Source organism: Mustela erminea, chromosome 17 (genome assembly GCF_009829155.1).
Source record: "Mustela erminea isolate mMusErm1 chromosome 17, mMusErm1.Pri, whole genome shotgun sequence".
NCBI lineage: Eukaryota > Metazoa > Chordata > Mammalia > Carnivora > Mustelidae > Mustela > Mustela erminea.
Window position 1 is genome coordinate 37,673,241 of NC_045630.1, and position 26,435 is coordinate 37,699,675.

At 47.5% G+C, this 26,435-nt stretch overlaps 1 protein-coding gene across 10 annotated transcripts; it reads right to left on the bottom strand.

The window, feature by feature from the left end:
• Window positions 1-306: 306 nt before the first annotated feature.
• PFKFB2 (6-phosphofructo-2-kinase/fructose-2,6-biphosphatase 2) lies at window positions 307-26,347 on the bottom strand. Of its 10 annotated transcripts, none has more exons than XM_032316989.1 (17): window positions 24,876-25,017; window positions 23,740-23,850; window positions 18,171-18,296; window positions 17,570-17,666; window positions 17,084-17,150; window positions 16,880-16,954; window positions 16,456-16,512; window positions 15,432-15,556; window positions 13,054-13,261; window positions 12,418-12,564; window positions 11,554-11,658; window positions 10,663-10,792; window positions 9,842-9,904; window positions 9,318-9,382; window positions 8,518-8,697; window positions 1,788-1,856; window positions 307-1,585 (listed from the first exon to the last, which is right to left on the bottom strand). In XM_032316989.1, the coding sequence occupies exons 2-16, from the start codon at window positions 23,828-23,830 to the stop codon at window positions 1,818-1,820; spliced, it is 1,575 nt and encodes a 524-aa protein (XP_032172880.1). In that variant the 5' UTR covers window positions 23,831-23,850; window positions 24,876-25,017; the 3' UTR covers window positions 307-1,585; window positions 1,788-1,817. The 10 variants fall into 10 exon arrangements, 9 of the variants coding, with proteins under 9 accessions (XP_032172880.1, XP_032172879.1, XP_032172876.1 ...); XM_032316988.1 differs by having other exon boundaries at window positions 8,506-8,697; XR_004279898.1 differs by lacking the exon at window positions 1,788-1,856 and having other exon boundaries at window positions 7,785-8,697; window positions 24,876-25,016.
• Window positions 26,348-26,435: the final 88 nt, after the last annotated feature.

The window sequence follows — 26,435 nt, forward strand, 5'->3', positions numbered from 1 at the left end:
GTGACAGTTCCGCATGCTCAGAGAGGCCAGATGAAAATCCCCTGCTACAGAGCAGTCAGGAGCCTTTCTGAAGGCAGCTTTGTGCATATAAAATAAGCTCCTGGTTCCGGGATGCTGAACTGCCCGCAGCCCAGCTCATCACATCCTAGGTAAGGGAGCCCCATATCATCCACAGTATAAAAGAACCATTTGGGAAAAAAATGCGTTTCTTTCTTTTCTTGTTACTTACCCTCTTGCCCAGCAAGAGGGTATCTGCATGAAAGGGAAAAATTATTTAAAAAGCTAAAAAACTTTCTATTCTTTAAAAAAAAAAAAAAAAGAATTTTGCTTGTAAGATATTTATCTTTTGGAGCTTCTATACCCTCAATTGGAGTATTGACATCAAAATCACATTGACAGAGAATCACACTGATCTAGAGAATTACCTGGCTTATCTTTACAGGAAGCCAAATGACAGATACCTCAAAGACTGGGGTCTCCCCTGCCCCCCCCCCAGGGTTCTACATAAAGACCAGGAGACCCTCTAGAGACAATTAGCTAAGAGGCAGGCATCAGAAGACCAGCTGCTCTCGAAGCCACATCCACAGCTTTCATAGAGACCGCATCATAGTGACAGACCCCACAGAAAGCCATGCCCCCCTGAACCTGGTTTGAAGCAAGAACTCCCTGGTACAGTTGATTCCCAAGGAACCCTCTTCACTTCTTCAGGTCCTGTCAATAGCGCCCTACTTTTCTCTCCAACCGTCATTCCCAACCACTGGAGAATGACGCCTCCCTCTGCTGCTGTGAGGGGACGCAGCATCAGGTAGGAAATACAGTAGCTACTTCGGAAAAGGGTCCTTTGAAGACAGGGACCCATTCTGGGGAGTCTTGCAGTCAGATCCTGCCCTCACAGGACCTGGAACAAGGAAAAACTTCTTTCTGTGAAAAGGCAGCTGATACTGCCCTTCCACCACCACAGAAGAGACATTACAGGGACTGAATTTCTCAGATACCCTCCACTCACCTGATGAATTTGTCTCATTTCCAACATGACAGAAAAGGGACAGTTAACACAGATATATATAAGGTCCTCTAGCCTCCTCGCTGGAACAGACGCAGAGACCAGCTCTTACAGCACAGAACAGGCTCGTGGTGGTGCAGCCCTCTCACTCGCAAACAAGTCTGAAGAGGTGCCATTTGCGTTCCAGAAAAGAACGGGCAGCCAGGGATACAACCGCAGGTAGGAAGTTAAAGGCCGAAAAGGAACAAGACTGGCCAACTGGGGTCACACCCAGCAAAGAGATCATACAAACCGATCGGGTCGGTCTGTTAGATCTTTTGAGGCACAGGGCACTTAAGTTTTCCCGTGCAACACATATTCCCATTAGGCATGAGCGGAAGAAATGTAATGTTTTTTCCAGGCCTCATTTTGGTGGCCTCAAATGTCCAATCCCAGCTTAACTTCCTGACAGAGCTCCCGTAGGGCTGCCATCAACAGCCTTGTAGTAGATCCTGGAGGGGTCTGGCTTCAACCTTTACATCATCAGCAAAGCGGTGTGAGGGACGCCGAAGAGTGCCTGTGCACAGCCAACCCCGTCTCTGCCTGCGAGCCAGAGAGAGAAAGTAATTATGCCACTGCCAAAATCAAATCAAATGAAGCAGAACCCTTCCCCCACCCGCCCGCTGCTCCCCCACTGCCCACAGCCCCACCTCCGCACACATGCACGGACCCTCAGTTGTGCGGGCACACACACCCTTTTACCCTTTACCAAACTCCAACAGGCTCCTTTCCCTGAGAAACCGACCTTTGTAACCATGTTGGACCGGGCACTAAGCTATACACCCAAGATAGGAGGTAGAAGCTGCAGGAAATCCTGTGGTAAAAGGAGAGCACGTAGGCTACTATCAGCCAAAAGACCATGCTGACCAAATGGCTTTGCAGTCGGGGGCTCCTTGGCTTCTGAGGAGGGTCTCTACGGTTGTAGCTATCCCAGACCTTCTGAAATTCGTCAGAGCACAAATCATAAACTGATTTCCCGTAAACTGACACCGAGTGTTTCGTGAGGAATTCCTCCCCCTAGAGGAGTGTTTCTCAAGCATCAGTTCAATGCGCATGGGAATCACTTGGTCATCCTGTTAGGGTGGCAATTCTAATTCAGGGACCCTGTAACGAGGCCCCAGAGGCTGCATATCTAAGGAGCTCCTGCTCTTTGCCAGGCTGATGTAAATGAGGGGCATAAGGCGGTGACACAGTTCCACCCGTATTTCCTGTCCCAGAAGTTAAATGTCATTTCATTCTGTTGACTATAAGCTCTTTAGAAACAGGCGGGTCATGTTTTAGAAGGAACAGCTCACTAAATTCTAAGAGATCTCCATACTTTTTCCTTTATGATAATGAGTTACATGTGGTTAACGGGATTCATAGTATGGTTCGGGCAAAGGTAATTTTTTCTTAATTCTTGTAGAGGCGCCAGAAAGTACACACAACTTCTACTGAAGTTCACATGTCTTCCATAATGTCCTTCCCATCTTTCCCAGAAGGTGGTGGAAGAGAGCCATGCCCACACCAAGGACTCCCGTTGCGCGGCCAACTGGCTTTGGCTCCTCTGAGGCCCTATCATGGAGCAGCAGGAAACAGTTTCGGAGGTAGGGGGAGTGGGTGGAGAATACAACCCAAAATACAAAACAAGAAACCCAGAAGCCTTCTGATAGGTTCAAGTTACTCAACATTTTTATTTACCCATTCTATACACACACACACACAAACACACACACACACACAGAAAAGCACATTTCAAATACAGTTATACACACCTTATGTGGCTCTGAGTGGCATATTTTGATATCAATGTCACCAGATTAAATCAGAATGCTGGTAAGGACTCACATTCCTTTTTCACCAGAGCTGTGCCTAGGAAATCGATTTGCAGCATAACTCTAGTACGTGACTTCCCAATTCAGTCCATTCCCTTCAACCATTTCCAACCCCCTCCAAGGGGCACAGCTGGTGATCAGTCTTTCGCTCTTGCCCACAGTAAAACCATTACCATATCAGAACGAGTGGATTTTGTTATTTCAACACAATAAAAAAAAAATGTATACAAGCATTTCAAGTACAAAAACACTGAGTTGATAAATATTGGTCCTAGATCCCCAGGGAAAGGCTGACTGGAAAGAATACCTTTGCCAACTCTTAAGATCAATTTTTAAATGCAAAATTTCCTTTGCATTTTTATTTATTAGATTTTATGAATAAAAGCCAAACCCATGGCAGACTGAAAAAAGCAGCATTAGCCACTGCTCTATCCTGTGACAGGGAAGCTGAGGACACAGAAGGTTCATCAGCAGACAGTGAAAGGGAAATCTTGCCTAGAGGTGGGGGAGTGGGAGGAATGAACGCAGGTAGAGGTAAGAATTTCTGGCTTTGAGGAGGTATTTACTTCACCAAGTTTACAAAATATCACACAGAAGTGAAGTTCAACCTTCATTTTCTACAAAATGATGAGAATTTGGCTGCTACTCTTAAAAGAAACGTCTACTAAAAATCGGTAAGTACAGAACTTCCCCCTGAAAAAAAGTAAAGTGTTTACTTCCTTTCTTTGTAGGACACATGCAACAGACACAAAATTACAATAATACGCCTATATTACTAACTGGTACAATTAGAAAAAAGACAGTCAGATTGCAAGACCCTACTGGAGTCTGTCAGTCAGTCAGTCAGCGTACAGACTCGCCCAGGGCCTGCCAGTCGGTAAGCATGTGGATGCTACTAGATACAGTCTTCTGGACATTATGCATCCATATTAAATTCCCGGACATACTTCTGATGACTGAATCACGTCTCTGGGAAGTCAGAGATCCACCCTGCCAATGTCACAACCTGGCTCAAGTCAGATATTTTTTAAACTAAAATATTTTAAAACATGACCATGTCAAAATACGTGCTAGGAAAACTGGGTAAATTGAGCAAATTTCTTGAAAACAAAAACAACATGGCTTCTGAACTCAAGAGAAACAATGGAATGTCTGTAAGGCTGTGTAACACAGATATAGTATAGTTTTCTGCATCATTAGACATTCTTCCCTCTCTCTTTTCGCTACCCCAAGCACCAATGAATTTCTCCAAAACGTAGACCTCCTACTCAGAGAAAAACTGTAAGATGGATTTATTTTCAAAGTTATGTCACATTTCTTGAGAATACAGGTGCCTCTGCAGATCCATTTGTGGGTTGCAAAGAGGAACACCAGAACTAAAGGAAACACTCGTCCTTCAGCCTGGGAACGCAGACAGGTATTCCTAATTCTAACTCCTTGAGGGAGAAACAAACAAACCAACCAACCAACCAACCCAGAGGCAGTAAGATAGGGCAGACCCCTACACAATGCATGTTTTTAAGATTTTCTAGTTCTACTTTGCAGCTGAATGTAAAACAATCCCATTATCAAAACAAAACCAAAGACAATACAGATTAATAAGAACAAAATTCTAATTTGAGGATTAAGAGACAAGCGAAGCTAGTTCTCTAAATCTGCCTCCAATTCCTCTTTCACGTTTGTCACAAAATTCATCACTCAGTTTCCAAGCAACACAATAAAATATACAGGGATTTTCCTCTCTCCATTTACTAGATTAAATAATTTAATAGATGAAATACTAAGGCCTATTTCTCCCACAATGAAACCAAAAGCCTTAGCAAAAGGTGCTCTGGAATCCATCCTTTCTTTGTAGAATCTGTGACATAGACCTAACTATAGCAGTGTGCAGATGCTACCAATACACATTCAGTAAGCAGGAAGAGGAGGATAGAAAAGATAGAAAGTAGATGGGCACCTGGGTGGCTCAGTGGGTTAAGCCGCTGCCTTCGGCTCAGGTCATGATCTCAAGGTCCTGGGATCTAGTCCCGCATCAGGCTCTCTGCTCAGCAGAGAGCCTGCTTCCCTCTCTCTCTCTCTGCCTGCCTTTCCATCTACTTGTGATTTCTCTCTGTCAAATAAATAAATAAAATCTTTAAAAAAAAAAAAAAAGAAAAGAAATTCTCTAAAATTTGGAGGAGGAGCTCTATGCCATTCTGTATCCTTCTGGCTTGTTCCTGCAGAAACTTCTCTGGAGGGCTCCTGCTCTAGAACTGAAGAATGCTACAGTCAAGTTCTAATTTCTTGTGTGCCCCTGAGACTAGAAGGATTACCTTAGGCTCCTCTTTTGGGAGAAGCAAACTAGCACAGGGGGAGAGTGGGAAAGTAAGGAGCAGGCTGAGGGCCACAGTGAACATCCCCGTGACCTGTGGCTCTGGCCGCGGTTTACAACAGGATAACACAATGCTCATGAGTTAGAAAATCCTCCTCTCACTAAGAATATGCACAGCCCAGACCCAGAGTCTTTGGATCAAAATGCCCCTGCTTGTCATTCCTTAGCTCTGAATGATTCTTATGGTGCACGGGGGTGGGGGATGAGTGAATAATCATTTGGGCTAAGGGTGCTGCCAGCCAAGGAAGGTTAGATGAAGCCACCTTGTAAAAGCGCCCCACATGCCGCCTAGACCACATCTCATTCTCACCGGGAGGGGAAGGACTCTCACCGGCCACCCCCTTTAGTCTGAAGGAATCTGAACTCCACTTCAATGCCCACAGTTACAGACTCAATGTGTTGCTCGTTCACAAAAATTCATTTATTATAAATTATATACCCTGTCTCTAAAAATAACCTTCTTCGGGGCAACGACCTTTTCTTCCAATTCTATGTACCCAATCACCATCAGCGCCCCCACCCAGCCTGAAGCCCCACAAAGACAACATGCACCCAGAATATAGTGGCCAAACAGGAACAGCAGGTTAGACGCACTGAGGACCAGAAGCTGGCAAGCAGCCACTGGAAACACTGTGATGTCCTACTCGGGACTTAAGAATGAAGGGGGGTACCTGGGTGGCTCAGTGGGTTAAGCCTCTGCCTTTGACTCAGGTCATGATCTCAGGGTCCTGGGATTGAGCCCCACATCGGGCTCTCTGCTCAGCGGGGAGCCTGCTTCCCTCTCTCTCTCCCTCTCTCTCTCTGCCTGCCTCTCTGCCTACTTGTGATCTCATTCTCTCTGGGTCAAATAAATAAATAAATAAATAATCTTAAAAAAAAAAAAAAAAGAATGACGGACTCAAGGTCACAAATCAGCTGCCTGTGATGATAACCTTTATATCCTACTGGCTTTATCTCTGTGCCTTTCTCCAGACTGCTGAACACTCCCAGCTATTACCCAAGGACACTTCCTCACCCAGCGATTTGTTCCGCCTCACCCTGCAGTGTAGAAAGTTAAAGATGGAAGGAGAACCCAGAGTAAGCCTCTAAAACACAGCAGCCTGCCTTCAAGGGGGTCACGTGGTGTAACACTGTCATCTACTCAGATGTCGAACTCTAGAGAATTGTCCTTTCAAAGCCAAAAGGAATTCAGAATTCTTGGGTTGATGATCTGTCCAAGGAACTAGTCCAAGTATTTCTCCCCACAGCTAACCTTGAATATGAATCAGAATCTTCAGGGAAGTTATTTCAACACATACATGTCCAGACCCCAACCCCAGAGGTTCTGAGTTCGTATTAAGCCTGGAGTGGACTGGAGCATGTATGGGCTTCGAAAATTCTAAAGAGACGGGGCGCCTGGGTGGCTCAGTGGGTTAAGCCGCTGCCTTCGGCTCAGGTCATGATCTCAGGATCCTGGGATCGAGTCCCGCATCGGACTCTCTGCTCAGCAGGGAGCCTGCTTCCTCCTCTCTCTCTCTGCCTGACTCTCTGCCTACTTGTGATCTCTCTCTGTCAAATAAATAAATAAATAAATAAATCCTTAAAAAAAAAAAAAAGAAAAAAGAAAATTCTAAAGAGGATTCTAATGAGTGCTCCCGGATGAGAACCATGAGAAAAGGTCTTCTATTACCAAACAAAAAGACCCTTGGCAAATAGGTCACTTGCTCTCGCTGGTTTCTTCCGAAAGACAATTGGTAACTTTAAGGTAGAGACTCATTCCATCACTTTTAAAAACCTCATGAGCAAACTGACTTCTCTCTCAGAAAACTGCAAATATATTCATGTTTTATGTACAGAACTGGCGGGGGGGGGGGGTACCAAGAAGCTAAGAATCCCCTGCTCTAAATGTTTCCTGGTTAACCCTACAGAGAAAACAAAATGACAAAAGTGAATAGGCAATTCCAGATCATTAAGAGTTAGACCCCTCAGGGTCCCAAAGACTCCTGGACACCAACATGAAATAAAATACACCAGTGAGGGAGAGTAAATTCATAGCCAGGTCTTTCTACACTTAGGGGAAAAACACACACACACACACACACACACACGCACACACAAAACTTTGCTCATGCAAAATTTTTTTAAGGTAGAGAGGAGAGTGTTGAACATTACAGGAAAATAAAAAGCTCTAGTGAAATCTTCTCTGCCACTTGCCCTAAGCAATTCCAGTATCAGTGGTGACTCTTTCATCTCTGTCCTTCTAAACAGTCCCAGAGGTCACTGGCCTCGGCAGGAAAGGTGCTGTGGCTGGCAAAGCTGGGAGCCACTGACAAAAGACATGACTGCCCTACGAGAGCCCCGCAAGAGCTCGAGAACATCCTATTCTCCTGAACGTCATTCCAGAACGTCAGAACGTCCAGAACGTCTGGCAGAAACGTCATTTCTGCCAGAAAGACCCATGTCTCGCTCTTGAAGTGAGTAATACCAACCGAGATATTTCGCACATCCTCAGGCCCAAGTCCCCCAGAGCCTCGCAGACTTAGCACTGGCTCTTGTGAAAGGAGGCACGAGCTCTCACCCTATGTCCACTTGCAGGCCCCAGAGCATCTGTGGATGATCTGCAGCCTGGGCTGACCCTTTCAGGACCTGGCTTGAGAGGAAAGGAGAGGGCAAAGAAAAAAAGCTCCCCCAGTCTGGATCCATTGAGGCCCCCTGCAGAGAGCACCAACAGAGCCTAGACTGCTCTCTCGCCAACCACCCCTTCCCTCCTCGACAGACAGCACGATGACAATGCCATGCATCACACTTGACGATCCAAAGGGCAGGTGAGCAAGGGGGGGACAAAGCAGGCAAGTAAGGACTGTGAGTAAAGCACACCTCAGAGAGACAAAGGTGAAGGGAAAATGGGCTCTGTCTCCCCCTCCACCCCGCCCCCCACTTTACCAACACAAGGATGTGAGGAGTTTAGACACCAGGGACAAGAACCAAGTCTATGCGGCAGGCTTAACCTCAGACCCAGCTATGCTAAGCACCCAGGGGAGTGTATCCTTTTTCCTCCTCCTCCAGACCACCCCAACTGAGGACGTGTCCTAAAACACCCGCTGGTCAAATTGCCCCTGGGTGGGGACATGTTTCACTCTGGAGAACCGCTAAGATTGGTCTGGAAACACATGAGCTCACGTTCTGTGTTAAGATCCATGGTGGGGTGCTGGGGGTGGGGGCTGAAAGTTAAATGACTCCTTGGTGCTTAGTGACAAGGGCAGGAGGCCAAGCCTGGAGGGGACACACGGTTACACCACCGGAATGCTGACTTGGGTCTTCGGCTGGTCGGCCCCTTCTTGCGTGTCCAGGGCACGGAGAGGGCTGAGGGGCTTGAGGGGCCGGCTCCCAACACTGTAATTTCTTGGACGCCTTATTGTATTCGAACTGGACAGAGGCGTAAAGCTGTTCCTTCTCATCCTTACAGGGGTTTGGTTCTTGGGGAAGTTGTTCTGATTGGAAATGGAGGGACACCACACAAATGAAAGCCAAGCCAAAAGCTCACTCATAAAGGTTAAATAATGCTTGTAACCACAACAGTTTCCTCCACTCCTGTTCCTCTGCAGACAGAGTCTCTCCTAAGACATGGGCCATGGCCTTAGCCCTAGTCCCAGGAAGCTAAAGGGTTGTAGAAGGAGCGGCTCCTTGAGCATCATATTCCAAAGGAGGAAGGAGGACCCACAAAAGGAAGGGGCTTACTTAAGATCACACAGGTCATCAGGACAGACCTAGAAATAAACACCTTATAGGCTCTTCTGGGTCCTACTTCTAAAGGGAGCACTCCCGGGGGGCGGGGGGGAGGATCTGTATTTGACTTCGGCCAAACATTTCCCAAATTTAACTGGATTTCCAGGAGCCAACTTTCAAGGTTAAGACTCATGAAAGAGGGACTAATTTTAAAAAGCAATAATTCCAACATCTCTTCCTTTTGGAAATAAGCAGACTACATAGGACATGAGTTCTGGATGTGTTCCCCTTTTGTATATAAACAAAACCCCAGTCTTGTGATGTCAAAGGTTCAAAGACTCAAGGTGGCAGGGAGCCTGCGTGTTCATCTGGGGAAAGTACTTACGGTTGGCTTGTCACGGTGCGTGTTCACAGCCTCCACATTGAGTTTAATGGTTTCCACTTTACATCCTGAGGAAGCAGAGGAAAGAGAAACCTTTCAGGAAAACAATCTCCAAGGAAAAGTCCTTAGATTCAGTATGGAAAACATACCATAAAAGAACGTATATATTCCTAAATCTATACATATATCCTTTTATTTTTAAGATTTTATTCATTTATTAGAGAGAGATGCAGAGCATGAGCAAGGGGAGGGGCAGAGGGAGAAGCAGGCTCCCCACTGATCAGGGAGCCTGATGTGGGACTCGATCCCAGGACCCGGAGATCATGACCGGAGCTGAAGCAGACACTTAACTGACTGAGCCACGCAGGTGCCCCCATACATCCTTTTAAAAATGGAAAGCACTGATGGAATTTCCCTGCTATACAGGGATGATAAAGTTGAACTTCCAGACAAACTTCAGCAAAAAATCAAATAGCCTGACTTTCTTCAGTCCCCACCTCCTGCCCAGCAGCTAAGATCATAGTTACCGTAGGCCACAGGAGTAAGTTTGAAGATGGTATGAAGGGGACACCTCAAATATGGTAGCTCATCTGAAAAGAGAAAGACCAGGTGAGAGACGGCTCTTAGTACTATGGATTAAGGTCAAGTTAGCAGGAGAATCTAAGGAGCTCATGAGTTTTTTCCACCCTGACCTAGAATTGTACAGTTCCTCCCCTAAACCCCAGACAATTAATAGGACAGCCACCAAAGAAGCTGCCCACGCTACTAAGAGTCTAAGGAAGGAAAGCAAGCCATTTTAGATCCTTCCATGCAGACAAAACAGGAGTGAGTAGCCAGCACCCAGTGGAAGGGAAGAACGTGGCCCACCTGGGTGTACCCAAGGCCCATGTGCAGGCTGCCCAGCAGCTCAGATAGATCAGGAAGGGAAGGGAAGGGTCAGAAAAGCCAGCAACTTCCTTATGGCTTTACCCAGAAACTGTCCTATGATGAATCCAAAGGATGAAGATGCTTCTAAGACACCACCCTCCTTGGAGTCACATAACAAGCTGCGAATGTTCAACCACTTTTCTGATCCTGCCAGGAGGGAATGGCTGAACACTGGCCCTTTAGCCAAGCAGGATTAAGGAGCTCCAGCAGCGGCCACTCTCCACTGGGGGCTTTTGTACCAGAGGGGTCAATTCAGCAAGTAGCTGGCCCAGTGGCTGCTAGGAGCCCCATATTGCTGTCCGAAGAATGCACCCCACTCTGAGTGGAGAGGGGGAGGCTCTGTTGCCCGGGATCCTTCTGCCACCCCTAGTCCAGCCCTCTCCCCATGAATGCGTCCCCTGGCCCTTCCCTCAAATGTCACCTGCACCCTTATCCAAGAAGTAGGCCAGCAGGCAGCGCATGACAGCCTGGTGGGAGATGACGAGGACGTTGCCCTGACGCTCCAGCTCCATGATGACAGGCTCCAGCCGCTGCACCAGGTCCTGGTACGACTGTGGGGGAAGTGAGGCCGACCGGTAGGGGGCCAGGCACAGGCGGGCAGCCAAGTCGGGGGCTGGCTCCGGAGTCAGGAGGCTACTTCTCCTTCTTCCCCAGCTGGCTTTCCTCCTGGAGGGTCAGCGACTTCGTGTCGCCTGCTAACCACCCCCCAGCCCCATGATCTCTGGAGAATCCTCAGACCTTTCAAGAGCAACATTCAGATCGAGAAAGCTACAGGTCAAAAAGAGGAAATGTGAACTCAGCCTGTGTCTTTTTTCCTTCCCACAGACGAACAGGCAGCCCTTGAGGCAACAAGAGGCTCCTAGGGGTTTCCTGGACCTCTGCCATTGATTTTAGTTACCTGGGCCTCCCATGGCTCTAGACTACAAAGGCCCTCAGGCCAGCGAACAGCCTCAAACACGCAAGATGACAGGGAGGTCATTCACACCCCACAGACTGACTCGGGGGCCTACACCTGCTTGGGTCAGGGTGGGACTGAGAGAGTGGAACGAAAAAAAGAAGTAAAAAAGAAGATGCTGATTCTACAATTAATCAACATACAAGACATCCTGTCACCCTTATCCCCGGAGATCTTAATGAGATATTCAACTAAGCCGAATTAAACACACTGTGACCCAAAGTCGGAGGACAAAATGACACGATGGTTTGACTACACTTTCTAGACCCAACACGTCCCATTTAATCCTTTCCCCAAACGAAAGCTAAACCCCCAGCCTCTGCTGGGCCAGTCGCCCCACCTGAGGAGAAATCTCACCTCCCCACCAGGGTACCGGTACAGGTATTTCTCTTGATCTCGAAGTGCAAACTCGTCTGGGTACTGCTTCTCAATCTGCGCATAGGTCATCTCCTCACACACGCCCTGCAGGGAGCCACACCGGCTGCAGGAGGGAGGGGGACACACACGCCCCCACCCCAACACACACAACGGAGGCGACACTAAGGAATCCTGGCTTCTTACTACATGCCCAGCATTGTGCTAGGTCCTGGCCTGTAGTGCCACCAATGGGCCTCGGTGACTGGGACGGGCAGGGGGAGGGCTACTGCTCAGAGGACGTGGGTTCTCGAGCTTAAGCTGCCACTTGCTCCAACTACTTCAGAGAAGTTAAAAGGTCCAAGCAAAGTCAGCAGGATAAAGGGAACAGGAAGCAGAGAAGGAGGAGAAACTGAAAGGACTAGAGAATTCTTGCAGAAGGCATAAAAAGGTACAGAGGAAGAAAAGAAAAAGAAAAGCCTACTTTTGTGCTCAAGGACAGAGAAAGCCAAGAAAAAATTTGGGAAGGAATTTTCCAGAAGAGCTGGCAAATGATCTAAGCAGAAATTAAAGAAGTGAGTTGTTAGCTATTTCTTTTTCCCGGGACAAAAATATCCAAAGGAACACAATGGAGCTGCACTGTCCCCAGATGCCAGAAGTGCTAGGTCCCAGATTGGTCTGGGCCCGTCCCTGGCACAGGAGCTCAAACAGCCAGGAAACCCTGACTAGGATGCAATTGTTCCCACCTCCCCCACTAGAACTACTAGTTTTCTAGTATTCTAGATAAAACTGCCCACATTGTGATCTCTGAGAGTTCCTGCCTGAATAAGACTTACTGGCTTTGTAGCCATCAGAACTCCTACTCACAGCATCGATCTCATTTAGAATCTTCCACTGCTCATAGGTCACACCCAGGGATTCAGCAGTTTGGATAGTCCTCTTTAGCTGGCTTGTCCACACTTTGAGGTCTGCTATCTCCTGTTCCTCCAGAAACTTCCTTAGAGCCTGGGCAAACTGGGGTCAGAGATTAAAAATTTTTAAAGGAGAGAAACACGTGCACACGTGCACATATAGACACATACACACAATTGCTAACTTGGCCTACAAGGAACAATGTGTAGGACCACGGTCAAAATCCAAGAGGTGCTACACAGTTCTGATAAACCCAAGAGGAAATGAACTTCCCCTGGAGCATCCTGTGCTGTGCTCGGCACACAAGTTGTGCCCAATAAATATCTGACGGCTGAGTGAACAGCAGGAGAGGCTCCAAGTTACCACACTACAACACAGCCAGAATTGGTGGACAAGAGGAGGTCTTCAGCATTTGCTTGAGGCTGAAACCACAGCCTCAGCCCCAGCGGGAATGAGGAAGAAGTAAGGTGATAAGAGAGATGACCTCAAAAAAAGAGAGAGAGAGAGAGAGAGAGAGAGAGAGATGCCCTCTACCATGCTCCTTCTCCAACTCTAAGCCTGGGAAATCCAGCCTGCTGCCAGGCGCCTCACCTGTTTTCCCCGCACCGAAAGGCCAGAGTCTCCCCCAATCTTCCCCAAGAGGTTGAACTCGCTCTCTCCATGCCGGCAAAGGTAAATGGTGCGAGGCTGCACGTGGATATTCATGAGATAGTAGACTATCTTGCTCTGGATGTAGTCCTGGACTCTGTTGACTAAAAAGCGCTGGCCCACATTTATCACCTTGATGAAAGAGAGATCCCTGGGACAGAGAAGGAGAAAAGAGAATCCCTGGGAATGAAAATCTGAGGATAAGAGTGGGAAGGGAAGGATTCCCATAATCACTTGTGGGCTTGAGGTAGCTCTTCCTCCTCTCCTGTCAGAGCCAACCCACATTTAAGGAACCAACTGGTTAGAGACACATCAAATCTCAGACCCAAGATGAAGTAAGATGTCCCAAACTTCCAGCCAGCCTACCATTTCTTCAGTGCCCATACTGTGCCAAGTAGTGTAGAGAAGTAGGTATGAAGAATCGAGGCTTTCCGTCCAGGGTTTGACGAGGTGACCTGACAATTTTGCTAACCCTGGAGTCTGGTGAGAAGCACAACCCTCATCCAAGGTGGTCAAGAGCTGGCCGGAGAATGGCATTGCCGGTGGGGAGGGCAGTAGGCAGCAGAACCTTAGAGATCTCTACAGGTCTCCTGCACCAGCCTAATCACGCCTCTCTCAGAGGTATGTCTGCAGTGGTTGCCTCATCAATTTTTCTTACTGTAAAAATGATCAATGCTAATTGAATTTAAATTTTTAAAAAATGATGAATGCTTATTCTAAAAAATTTTCAAATAAAGGTAGAATGATGCAAATAAAAATCACCCAAACCCTACAATCAGAAATATTATCTATAAACACACACACACACACACACACACACACACATTGTTCTAGAATGTTTTTCTATATAGAACTTCTATGTAGAAGAATATACAATTACACCATTTCTAGAACAGCAGTTTTCAATCTCCATATTAAGGAATACCTCCAAACACTAACATTCTGGGTAATCTACTTGAAGGAATTTAAAGACTCAAACATGGGACACCTGGGTGGCTCAGTTGGTTAGGCAGCTACCTTTGGCTCAGGTCATGATCCCAGCATCCTGGGATCGAGTCCCACAACGGGCTCCTTGCTCAGCAGGGAGCCTGCTTCTCCTTTTGCCTCTGCCTGCCATTCTGTCTGCCTGTGCTCTCTCTCTCTCTCTGACAAATAAATAAATAAAATTAAAAAAAAGAAAAAAGACTCAAACATGAAGCAGACCTCTAACAATGGAACAGTGAGCTATGCACACTTATCTTGCCATCTCTTTGGCAGCGGGGCTGTATCTCACTCAAACACAGCTGTTAACTGCGTAGCCACATTCTCCAGGTTTCTGTGTGTACACACCTTTCTTCAACATGGACTTGACATTTTACTATGGCTCTTATACCTCAGGCACATCAAGTTAACCTATACTGCATATCACACTGCCAACAGACACTACCCCAGTAATAATGGCTAGCACCGAACAGACATTTCTGATGAGCCAGGCATGTTCTTAAGGACTTTACATGCTTTATGTATATATATGTATACATACACACATACACATATATGTACATCATATACATATTTCATATATATTTTCATGTTTGTTACACATTTTTACTTTATCTATTTGTATTATGTGTATCAGATACATACATCATATATATATCATATATATATAATGTACATGTACCTATACACGTAACTTACGGTTTATGTAAACATATTCTATATTATGTTACTCTTTTCTCTGTAATATAAATACACTTATATACTAATAGATGTGTTACAGAATATATATATATACATATATGTATGTGTATACACAGACACACACACACACACACACACACTAAACTTTAAAAACTGATCAAAAGCCGAAGACACATCTCTGAGGGATATCCTACAATATCCTAGATTAAATTAGAACTACTTGATTTTGCTCCCCGGGGACACCTGGCAATGTCTGAAAACATTCTGGCCCATCGCAGGTTGGGAGTATTATTGTATCTGGTGAGTGGAGACCAGGAGTGCTGTTCAAATCGTACGGCACACAGGCAGCCCCCGACGGCTGTGATAAAGAATTAGCCAGCACAGCATGTCAGCCATGTGGAGACTGAGAAATCTTGTTGTAGAGAACAGAAAGGAAGAACTGATGCTAAAAACACTTCACGGTTCAAGTGTAAGATGCAGCCTACATGGCTGCTACAAATCCACTCTTGTTTCTCTGGCATGACGCAAACATGACAGGTCCGGTGGGCAGAGGAAAGTTTGAGGTCAGAGGGAGAAAGGCCCTTTTCTCCAATAAGACCCCTGCCTCAGGCCCTTCAAATCATGGCCTTAAACCTTACTTGTCATAGTTGTCTGGGTCAAGGGGTTGATAGGTGACTTTGTAGCACTCAATTCTCTTTAGGAAGTCCTCCATCACATTCTCCCTGTTCCTTTCAGGGTAGTCAGGGCTCGACACCTTTACCTCCTAGAATCATAGGGAGAGTAGGGCCTGGTCAGAGGTGTGCCCTTAACAGCCCTCCTGCAAACAGCCAATGCTAAATAAAGAGAAGGAAGTGCATAGAAGGGCCCTTTCACTGGAGCTGTTGGCAATCCCCGTTCACTGAGTGCCCCCTCCCTGTCCTGTGACCCTGGCAACCAAGAAAGGAAAGACAACTCGGCAGTCATGTGCCTGCCCTTGGCTGAAGGACTGAGGCACTCACATAGCTCCAACTACTCCTAGGCCTCAATCCCTTTATATGCCCTGCTGGGAACACAGAATGGGCTTCAATTTCTCCGTACGACCATTCAGAATAGGGTGCTTGATCTGATGCATGCCTGACTTGGACCAGATGCCCCTTCTTAGATGCTTCAGAGTCCCACACTGCTAGGAGAACACTACTATGACACCATGTCTACACAGCACAGTACAACCTATCAAATGAGCATTGGTTTATACTGTGACCATACAGGGCACAAGGTACTCAGTGCACACAGCACTGACCTGAGTGTAAAGGTAGTGGGACAGATGACCTTCCTACGTGGTCCTGACAGAGAGTGAAGAGGCTGATCTACTCTGAGGACAGCTTTAGGTCTCAGGATCCAGCTGGTACCCAGAACACAGGGCCAAAGCCACAGTCTAAGTCTTGGGTTCCATTCAACAGCTCATTCTAATTTTATTCCTCAGAGCCTCAGTTTCTTCTCCCAAGGGAACACTGTAGAAGTATGAAATGGTGCTCTGGCAGATCAAAAAGATCACCCTGCACTGCTGAATGTGTCTATTTCTTTCTTCATTGCCCAGCTGACTCTCCCCGCTCACCCACCCACCCACACATAATACAAGGCAGAAAGGACAGGGAGGTGATGGTATGCAGGCGTGTCACCCACCAGGATGTTGGCAGCAATGACATCAGGATCATCGCAGACAGATTCCACAAAGAACACCTGGCCAGGGAGAGAAGGTAGTGACAAATGAGTCCGAAGTGCCCAGGCTGCTCATTTAACAGCCCGTGCTCACACCTGCCCCACCACGGACGGCCACCACATCCCCCAGGATTTTCTTTCATGAAAGTGGCCTTCAAGGCCTCTTCATTGAAAAATACCTCTTACCACATCCCCAGGGCTTTGGACATACAGGCTAAGGGGCTGAGAAAGGACCTGAAAGAAAACACTCAAGGACTGGGGGTATTCCCCACGAGAGGAAAGGACAGCCAAGCCTGTCCTCACTCACCAGAGTCAAAGAGATCCTCATGTGCCCCCTGACTCCCCACCTCCACTCATCCCTTTCCTCCAGTGGGGAGCCAAACCCTACCTTGAAGGAGTTCTCCTTGGCAAAGCTCAAAATCATGTCCCTTCTCTCCCTAGTGGTATTGGTGGCATCAAACACCTGGGGAGAGAGGCCGCGAAGCAGATGAGGGGGCCGAGAGAACTGGAATCCCGCCAAGGCAGACCCAACGGGAGGCTGTGCAGTCTCCTGGACGGAGATCAGGATAGGGAAGAGGCAGGGAAGGCTCACCGCGATCTGCCCGCTCTCCTCAGTGAGATACGCCTTCACGTCTTCAAGCGCCACCAAAGCACACTGTCTGCCATGAGAACAGAGGACACCAGCAAGAATGGTGCCAGACCAAGTGCAGACACAGCCAGAGACATGAACAGCTGGGTTGCTGGAGGAGTTACATCCCTTCCCACTGAAGTTTTCCCAGGGTCAAAATTTCCCCCTAACTAGACTTTCCAACTTCCCCACTGAGGTTTTTAGACTGTCCTATATCTCTCCCCTTCCCCACGCATATAAAGCATCGCTCTATAGGTTTACCCTAAACATACTTACTTCTCCCTGAGCCTGTTCTTCTACCTACCCAAGCCCAACATGACCTGTCCACCAAATGATCTTCATTAAATTCCCCAGAGGATATTTACTAAGAGGAAAACCGAGCCCTGCCACATCTAGTCTTGCGATGGCAGAGAAAGAGCAGGCCAGGAGGTCAGGCCTAAGAAGACTCACTTGCGGATCTTCATGGCCTCCTCATTGTCGTGCCGGAAGAAGTCGTAGGACTTATAGGACTTGACTGCTTCACGCCGATATACCCCAAGATTAAACACTGCAGATGACATCAACAGCCTTCAGTAGTGAAAAAATACAAAGGCCCCACCAAAGGAGACTTCTTGGTCTAAATGTCAGGGTGGCCAAGGAAATGAAAAAAAAAAGCACCATGGTATGTTGGGAATGATACCAGATTAAGAGTCAAGTTAGACTCAAGTTCAGACATATTAGTCCTTGAACAAGTCTTAAACTGTCTGAGTTTCAATTTCCTCAGCCACACCGGCTACTTCACGCAAGTACTGCTAGTATTAGACAAGATGATCTCTATGGCGGTAAAGCCCTATACCATCAAAGGCACGCTGTTAAATCTAGGCCAGTCTACCCAGTCCAAGAGGAAACAAGTCTGTAAACAGGGAATAAATCCAGCAAATCAGGAATCTACCACTATTTCCACCAGGAGCACACTGTAATCGTGATGCCAAGGAGAACAGCTCTTCCAGAGGCCTGGGAGACCCAAGAACTAATCATTTCCCTTCCAAAGGAATAAATAACCTGCACCTACCTTTGGTGGGCACCCCAATCCAGTTGAGATACCGTGTGAGTTTCTTGGATACATAGGTTTTGCCTCGGGCTGGCAAGCCAATCATAACGATGAGAGTTGGGGAGTTGGTCATGTAAGATGCCCATGCTAGAGGGGAAAGAGAACAGAACTGAATGGCTAGAAGCTGTGGAAGGTTTGTGCACTGGGCTAGTAACATCATTTAATAACCTCATTTAATCTTTCTACACCTCAACAAAGCTAGGGAAAGACTGGGATGGCATATAGAGGAGCTATCAGTCCAGTCTCCTAAAAGAGAACTAAAAGGTCATATAAATTTCCAAGAAGTACCCAAGCCAAGACACTACTTCCCCACATGTGCAAAGTTTCCACAGAGGTACATGGAGGAAAAAGTGGAAAAGATTAGAAAGATAAGAACCACCAGCACCTTCTAATAACACAATAACACCTGTCTAATAACACAAGAATGTTATAGCTGTGGAGGCACACCTTAGGCCTGGAGCTTCTCCAGTGATGAGCCGGCTACAAAAGGTCCCACAGAGATTCTATCCCAAGGATCCCATCCATCCCTTCAGAGCCATGGGCAAGAGCTAGCTTGCCCAGTATAAAATGAGCCTGGTCTCCAGCTGTTTTGGCTTTTGTGCTCAGGATACAAGCTTAAGTCCGAATTTCTAAACCATAGTGAGATTCAGACTGTGGCAAAGCCTATTTACTTGACACAAGTTCTGACAAGCCCCTCAGGAAGCTTCAGGGTAAAGCTAGCCTGCAAGGCATCCTGGCCAGCCGGCCTCAAAGGCCGTCTGAACACATTGAGAAGCAGGAACAGTCACTGGTCCGTCCTTCCTTACGAAACTTATTTCAGGAATGCTCATGAACGGAGATAGGGCTCAGTGGACAGATGGGGAAAACTTGACAGTCAAAGGTCAGGTGACTTGCCTAAGGACACAGGACGAGTCACGGCAGAGCTGGCACTAGAAGCCAGAGCCCGTGCTCCCTCCACAGCTTGCTTACAGGGGCGGGCTCCTCCCTGCCCATTCTGCCACAGAGGAGCGGTGGGACGGGGTCTCCGCTGCTGCCAGCTACTTCCCTGGGGCCTGGACCCAACCGACGTTGGGTAGGAGGACCCAGGCTCTGTAAGCTCCTGTGAGGGGAGGGCCTGCCCGGGGATGAGAAACGGAAAGAGCCACCTTTGCTTTCCACTTCCCCACACTGTTTTCCGGAAGGGGCCCTGCTGGGTGCCAATGCTTCTCGGCTCTGAGACAAGGTGGCCCCATAATGCTAAGAAACAATTCAGGAAAACTGAGGTAGTTGCATAGGAAAAGTCCCTTTCAACAGATCTCACTGGAGAAGTGAGCAGAAGGGCCTGTGTAGGGGACAGATCTCAGAAGGAAGACAGTTTCCTAGGGGTGTTGGGCAAGAAGTACCCAGAAACCAGAGTAGACCCAAGTGGTGAGGGAGGAGCGGATGCCCAGACTTGGGGCCAGAGGACTTGGCCTTTAGTCCTTCACCCGCTGAGCGCATGGACAATTCCTGGGCCTGGGCAGGGTCTCCTCCAAAGCAGGCAAGGAGCAAGATAAGTGATTTTCATCTGTGTCCAAATAGGGAGCACAAGGGCAGGGCTTCAGCCTTAGCTGATATGAACCCCTGATCTCTGACCCTCAACAGGTCTGCCTGGATACGGCTGCTCGCCTTTCAGTAGTAAAATCCTCCTGAGTCTTCACTTTCTCCAGCTCAGCACCATGCTCTGCTTAATCCCCCATGATCTGCCTCATTACCTGCACTTCTGGGGCGGCTTTGTCCACAACTTCCAGCCCATTAGGCGCTTCCCCCAAAGGTCCTCTGACCCTTCCTAAAGCTAAAAATGAACTGATGCTTGGAAGCTGCTCTGAAGCTAAACAGGGGACCAGCTGCTGCATGTTTACCCAACTGGACAGAGAATGCTAAGAGCAAAAGAAAACAGGGGTCTCTAAGGACTCCCCAAGGCACCACACCTCCCACCCCTGGGCTTCTCATGTTCCAGAGTACAAAACTAAAACACACTTCCTATCTCAAACCGCAGGGTTGACAAAATTAGGAACATTCTGTCCTGCCTGTTACAAAACAAAACCACTACCACCTTAATTTGAAGAGTAGATAGTCCAAGCTGGTTAATTTCAGAGACAATGTAACACATCCCTAAGCATATAATGAAGAGCTATTTCAATCCTGAAATTCTCTCCTACCTTCTTTAAATAAGATTTAACTCACTTTCTCAATATTAAACTTATTCTCCCTCAGGAACATACTCAGAGGAATTGAGGGCTTGATAACTTCCCTCCTACAAAGAGAAACACGCAAACCCAGGGAAGTGAAGAGCTTGGCCCACAATTACACAGTACAAAGTCAAGGTCAGGGCTCTGACTTGACTCCCGGTTTCATGACTGCCCCATCAGTCCCAGCCACCAGCTCTTGTCAGCACCTGGCCAAGGGAGCACTGTGATAAGTATGACTAAATTCTGTAATCTAATCCTGAAAGGTGGTCTAGTAGTAGTACTAGTAGTAGTGATTCCCAGCATAAGTAGTACTAGTAGTAGTAGTAGTTCCCGGCCTTTTCATGAACAAGGCCTTCTTCTACAATTTGTTCTAAACAGGCCCAATACTTTTCAAATATGCAGTGGTCATAAAGCTGCTAATTATCTCCCGCTATTTATCTCATAGGCATGAAATACCCAAGTTCTGTGGCTAAACACTGAGAAAATTCATGTTTTTGTGAACCGGTGCACCTATAGCTGATGATGCCCAATTTCTATCTATGCACTTTGAAATATTAAAAGCAGCTACCAATACAGAACTTTTTAGGAGAATAAATTCGTAATGTTGATCAACACAGAGCTCCTCTGATTTCTTCTGCAGGAAAGCGGCTGGTGCAAACACGCTAAGATATATAGGCAAGGACGCGCCTGCAGCATTGCTTGTGATGGTGGAAAACCTAAAACAGGGCAAGTATCCATGGGGGGAGGTTGGAATATCCACAGAATGCAATACTGCGCAGAAAGAGCTAAATGTGGATTTATAGACACCCCCAAGAAAGCCCCCCACAATACAATGAGTTTAAAAAAAAAAAAAAGAGGAAAATAGTGGAACAGAATATGTACAATGTGAACCTATTTTCATCACACACCAGGAGATATTGCGAATAATAAACTTAACAGCGACAGGAGAAATTGTGAGAGTTTTTTTTTCTACTTTTCACTTCTCTCTGTTTTGTTTGAGTTTTTCATGAACATGTTACTGCTTTTGGAATTGGGAAAAGCACATGACAGCTTGTCTGTTTCAGCCCTACTCAACATCTCAAAGGATAAAAGAAACAAAGGAAAGCATGTACACACTCGTCCCTGTCCCCACCTGCCTACTTCCTGAGGTGCCTTTAAGATGCCCAGAAACCGGTCATCTGAGCACCTTACAGGCACCTAGGCCAGCAACCGCCAACACCCCCATCCCTGGAGCAGCTGAAGTTCCAGTAATGCTCCTTTGGGGGTTCTGGCTCCCCGAAGTCCTTTTCCAGTCCTCCAGCTCGGGCACACCCCAGAGTGGAGCCAGGCAACACAGGTGTAATTGGCAGCAAGGGGATAGTGGCTGAGCTATTAATAAAGCAACCACTGTATATGAGCACGAAGCAGGCAGGGGCGCCTGCTCCAACATAAGGGCCAGCAATGGAGAAGGAAATAAACTAACACGAATCTTCACGACTGTATTTCTCCGTTGACTATGGCTGCAGCAGTCTCCCAGTCCAACCCACGAGGGGAGAAGACAAAGGGGCAGGTAAATGAATGATGATGGAGTCAGGACAAACCCCCCACCCCATGCTCCCAGTAGGGGAGAAGAGAGTGGAGCTTGGAGAGGAGAAATCAGAGTGCAGAGCCTAGAGGATAGAAAGGAGATCTGGGATTACTGGCTCCTTGACTAGCGAGAGCCCTCAAGGCAGAAAAACTGCAGAAGAGTTTGAATGGCACGGAGTAGGTCTATCTGGAGAATACAGCTGATGCTGGGCACTGTGCAGCCCATGTTGCCACCTGTTCTCTGTACTCTTTTGGATCAAGTGTCCCAATAACATGAATGCACCTTGCTTTAGTGCTCCCAAGTCTGGGTTAGGATACTGTCGAGCAAGAGAAGAAAACATTCTTTACTGAAAATCTAATTTTTCATAGGTCTCTTATAAATAGTGAGCTCACAGTATAGCTTTTACAGTATAATTCCATTTATATGCAATGAAAAGTCACCAGAGGGTTAAAATACACTTTAGCTCTATAAACATTCTTCTAAGTGCTTTCCTATATTTACTCATTTAATTCTCACATTGCTCTAGGGGAAGATAACATTAGTATCCCATTTTATAAATAAGCAAACTAAGGCACAGAGAGGATAAGCATCTTATTCAAGGCACACAGCTAGGAAGGAGTAAAACCAAGATTCAAACCCGGGCAGTCTGACTCCAAGGCTGCACTCAAACATCGTGCTACACTAGTTATCTCCCATAGGATACTCTTCCTCCATACCTGGCTTCCTGCCCTGGCAGAGAAAGGAGACCCTAATCATACAGGTGTGCCAACCCCAGTATCACATCCAAAAAGCTGCCTCTGATGCCACGCAAAGCCCAGCAAGCTTCATCAGTGCTAGATGAAAAGAGATTATCATTAATCATGAGACTGACAAGGATATAACATCAAGGTCAAGACTCTGGGGAAAGCTTTGAACATGACACGATTCCAGGTCTCGTGCTGGCTGGCTGTTTCCACCTGCTATATACATGACCAATGAAGTGAGAACTGACTGACGGGGTTCCACAGGAAAAGTGCATCTGGAAGCAAGGGCAAGGATTAGCATTCCTTGAGGCTCCCCCAAAACTGTAGGGGCCAGTTGCCCAGAACTTTTTGCCCATACAAGCTACAATGAGGGTTAGGAATGCAGGTGCCAGGGGAGAAGAAATGATGCTTCATTTCTCTGCAAACCCACCTGCCATCTCTGTCTAAAGAACTGGCATGGAAAGGCTCTGGTGAAACCTGTCCCTAGAGAAATGAACCTGCAGGAAAAGCAGCTTGCAAAATGTGAAGGCTAACCCTGAGGGAAAGCAGGGTGCCCGAGTCAGAGTGAGAGGTCAGATGGCAGACCTAACTCCCCCAGAGGCCTGCCGAAATGAACTCCTACTGGCTCTTACCTGCAATTTCTGCAGTGAGCCGCACTTTCACAAAAACGTAGCCCCCCAGGTAAAGGGAAACTGCTAACAGTATCAGCCCTAAGTAATTCCTGCGCCTGCCACTCTGTCTTAATCACTGAGTGGGTAACTTTCAACATCAGTCGAGTGTGCAGGTCTCCCCACGAGACAAAGACCAGCAGTCTTGCCCCAGTGACAGACATTTCACGGGGCCTACTTGTTTCACACAAGAAATTCCCCTTGTAGACTTGGTTTTAAATTCCCATGTCGAAGAATTCTCTCTCACTCCCACCAAGCATCAAAGTCTAGGATTACAACTGTATTCCTAAGATAAAATCCTGGGGGGGGGGGGAGCAGCCCCTCCTCTTTCCCCAGACTCACAACATTTCTTCTCTGACATTCGAAGATTGGAGGCCTTGGGTTCATAGCTGTTGTTGTTCTGTTCTGATGAAGATGCAGTATTCCCAGACATGGCAGCTCCTCGGTAGACGTCTGAAAGGGACAAAAGGAATGTAAGGAAGGAGACACCCCTCCAAACACTCAGGAAGAGGACAGGTGCAGTAGAAATGAAAGAATCCTGGGCCAAGAGTCAAGTCCAGCCCTTTCGCTCAGAGTTAATAGCTACATGCCCTTTGATAGTCCTCCCAAGCCCTGTTTCCTCATCTATAGACTGAGTTGCAGTAGAACCTTCCCTTTTGAATGCTGACTTAGGAGTTACATTCACATAAATTAGCTCCTTCAATCCTTCTAATAATCCTTCCATAGGTATTATTCTGCTACCACTGTTACTTTCACCCAATTTACAGGTTGAAAAGCTAAGTTTGACCAAATCAGGTGGCTTATCCAAGTTCCTTCCTGACCTCAGATTCTGGCTTAAAAAGCTGGGAAGAGTATTGGCAGAAGTGGGAGATGAATGAGGTGGGTTGCAAACAGATCGAGTTCATTATCATAAAGTCACCGCCGTCCAATGGCAGGAATTCAGTCCTGGCAGATATGGGAGCAGTGAGGAAATCCCAAACATGTTCCCTGAAGGAAAAACTGTAACTGGACCCCGTGACGACCCTAGCATGTCACCATTTCTCCTCGAGCGTTCTCATTCCCAAGCCCTTGCCCTGCACCCTCTTCCCATCTATCCCTCGGTTCGCAGTCTGTAAGAACACTGGGACGCAAAGAGGTGGTAAATAACTTCCGCCAAGGTCACCTGCTGAACAAGAAGTCCTGACTCGAACCGGGGTGGGATAGTCTTGTGCTCACGCCGCACACCCAGACAAGGGGCTCGTGAGGACCGAAGGTCCTGCTGCTTCAAGGACCTTGCACTGTTCCTCCACTGACCACACAAATCCTCCAACCCAACCACCAGACGCCGCTCCCGGTGCCTGAACGTCCGCGCTCCCAGCAATGCCCGCACTTGCCCGAAAACTGCAAAGCATCACCAGCCCGCACCTCATCCGGGTGTACGCAGGCCCCCTCCTCCCGCCCGCCCCGGCCCTTCCAGGCGCCGTACAGCCACCGCTCACCCTACGACCCCTCCTAAGCTCCCTCCCGACAGTGGCCCCGGCACTCGTCCCGTTAGGCTGCGGACAGGAGCTGACACACTGTGGTCCGGGCCCGGCACGCCAGTAGCCGGCAAATCACGTGCCCCTGTCAGGCTCCGCCACCCTGGCGTCGGTCCTCACCTGGAGAGAATCATCGGCCAATCCGGCGCCCGCAGGCTCCCTGGGGCGGGGCTCAAGTCTGAATCGCTGACGCTGGCTCGCGAAGGTGGAAGAAACCGAAGCCTGAAGATCGCAAGCTCCCAAGTTTCCTCAAGCTGTGGAGGTTGGTTGCCTCGTTGCTAGGCAACTCCTCGGGCTGGGGGCGGGGTTAATAAAATGCAGGACTTTTTTTTCATACTCTCGCGAGAGTGGACATCTGGAGGGGATGTGACATTTCGGTGGCGGAAACCTTGTGGAGGTTAACGCTTTCCTCCCTGAATCTCAGAGAACCTTATTACATCCATAAATTGGAACGGGATCTTTAGAAGGTGGTGCGTTGCTAACGTGAGCTACCACCGTACTTGAGCTGATGACACCTTAGCTGTTTGCATCCTACCCATCGGCCAGACACTGTAGTCTAAGAAAATCAACTACTCTTGCATCCCGGACCCATCCGCATACTCCAGTGGTCTTCTACTCGTCGCCGTTATCCTCGCTCCTACCTCCTATGCTATACCATCTGTTCGGGTAGTTTCGAAAAACCAAAAAAGGAACATAGCTTCAGCAAAAAATTGGATCACAAAAGGGGTCAAAAGAGGCAAAGCTTCCATATAACTTAGAGGTAGACATAGGCTGTTATAGTAGAGGTGAGACTGCATATTTCCAGCGAACTTCTCACGTGGCCCCCAGGCCCTTCTGATGATGCTTGATTCTCCTGATAAACCCACTCCATGCAGGCGTGCTTCTTCGGATCCAGGATGGAAAAAGAACAAGGAATGTGGATTTCTTGGAAAAGGGAAATTGAGGAATGTTTTTATGCCTCCTTCAGCTGGGGATTAAATTCATCCTTCAGAACAGCTCCACTGGTGTCTCCTTCTGGAGCTTTTTACAACTCCCAGGTGTTGCGTTATGGTTGCCTTATTTGCCCCAGAACAACTGCCTTTATCCATTCGGCAGGTTTGTATTGAGCACTTATATGGGAGGCAGAGTCCTTGGTTCTAGGGACACAGGGTTGGAAAAAGTCACATAGTCTAGCATTATCACGTGGCTGTGAAATTCAATGGTTATGGACCTTTTACTCCCAACCCTCTGTCCCGATGACAGTACTTGCAGTACTAAAGTCAAGAATGGAGTCGTATTCCTATCAGTACACCCAGGGCCTGAACTGGAATCCTGATGACACACGTTAGTCCTCTTCCCTCCTCCTCCTTATACTGCTACCACCCAAATGTAGCAATTGCCCTAGGCCCAGATGCTGACCTCATACTGCGCTTTCTGATGTGGCAAATGGGCCTTTTCAAGTTACGGCGTCAAGGTGGCAAGGCCAGTCCGGTTTCCTTAACCTCAATGAGTCAATGTTTGCTGCAGCCATGAGCCTGGTCA

Coding starts and splice junctions, on each gene's coding strand:
- PFKFB2 (XM_032316985.1), bottom strand. CDS start 23,830: ATGTCTGGGAATACTGCATCTTCATCAGAACAGAACAACAACAGCTAT. Junction 12,565..13,053: donor TTTCGGTGCGGGGAAAACAG/GTGAGGCGCCTG, acceptor CTCTGACCCCAG/TTTGCCCAGGCTCTAAGGAA. Junction 11,659..12,417: donor TTCTAAATGAGATCGATGCT/GTGAGTAGGAGT, acceptor GGCTCCCTGCAG/GGCGTGTGTGAGGAGATGAC.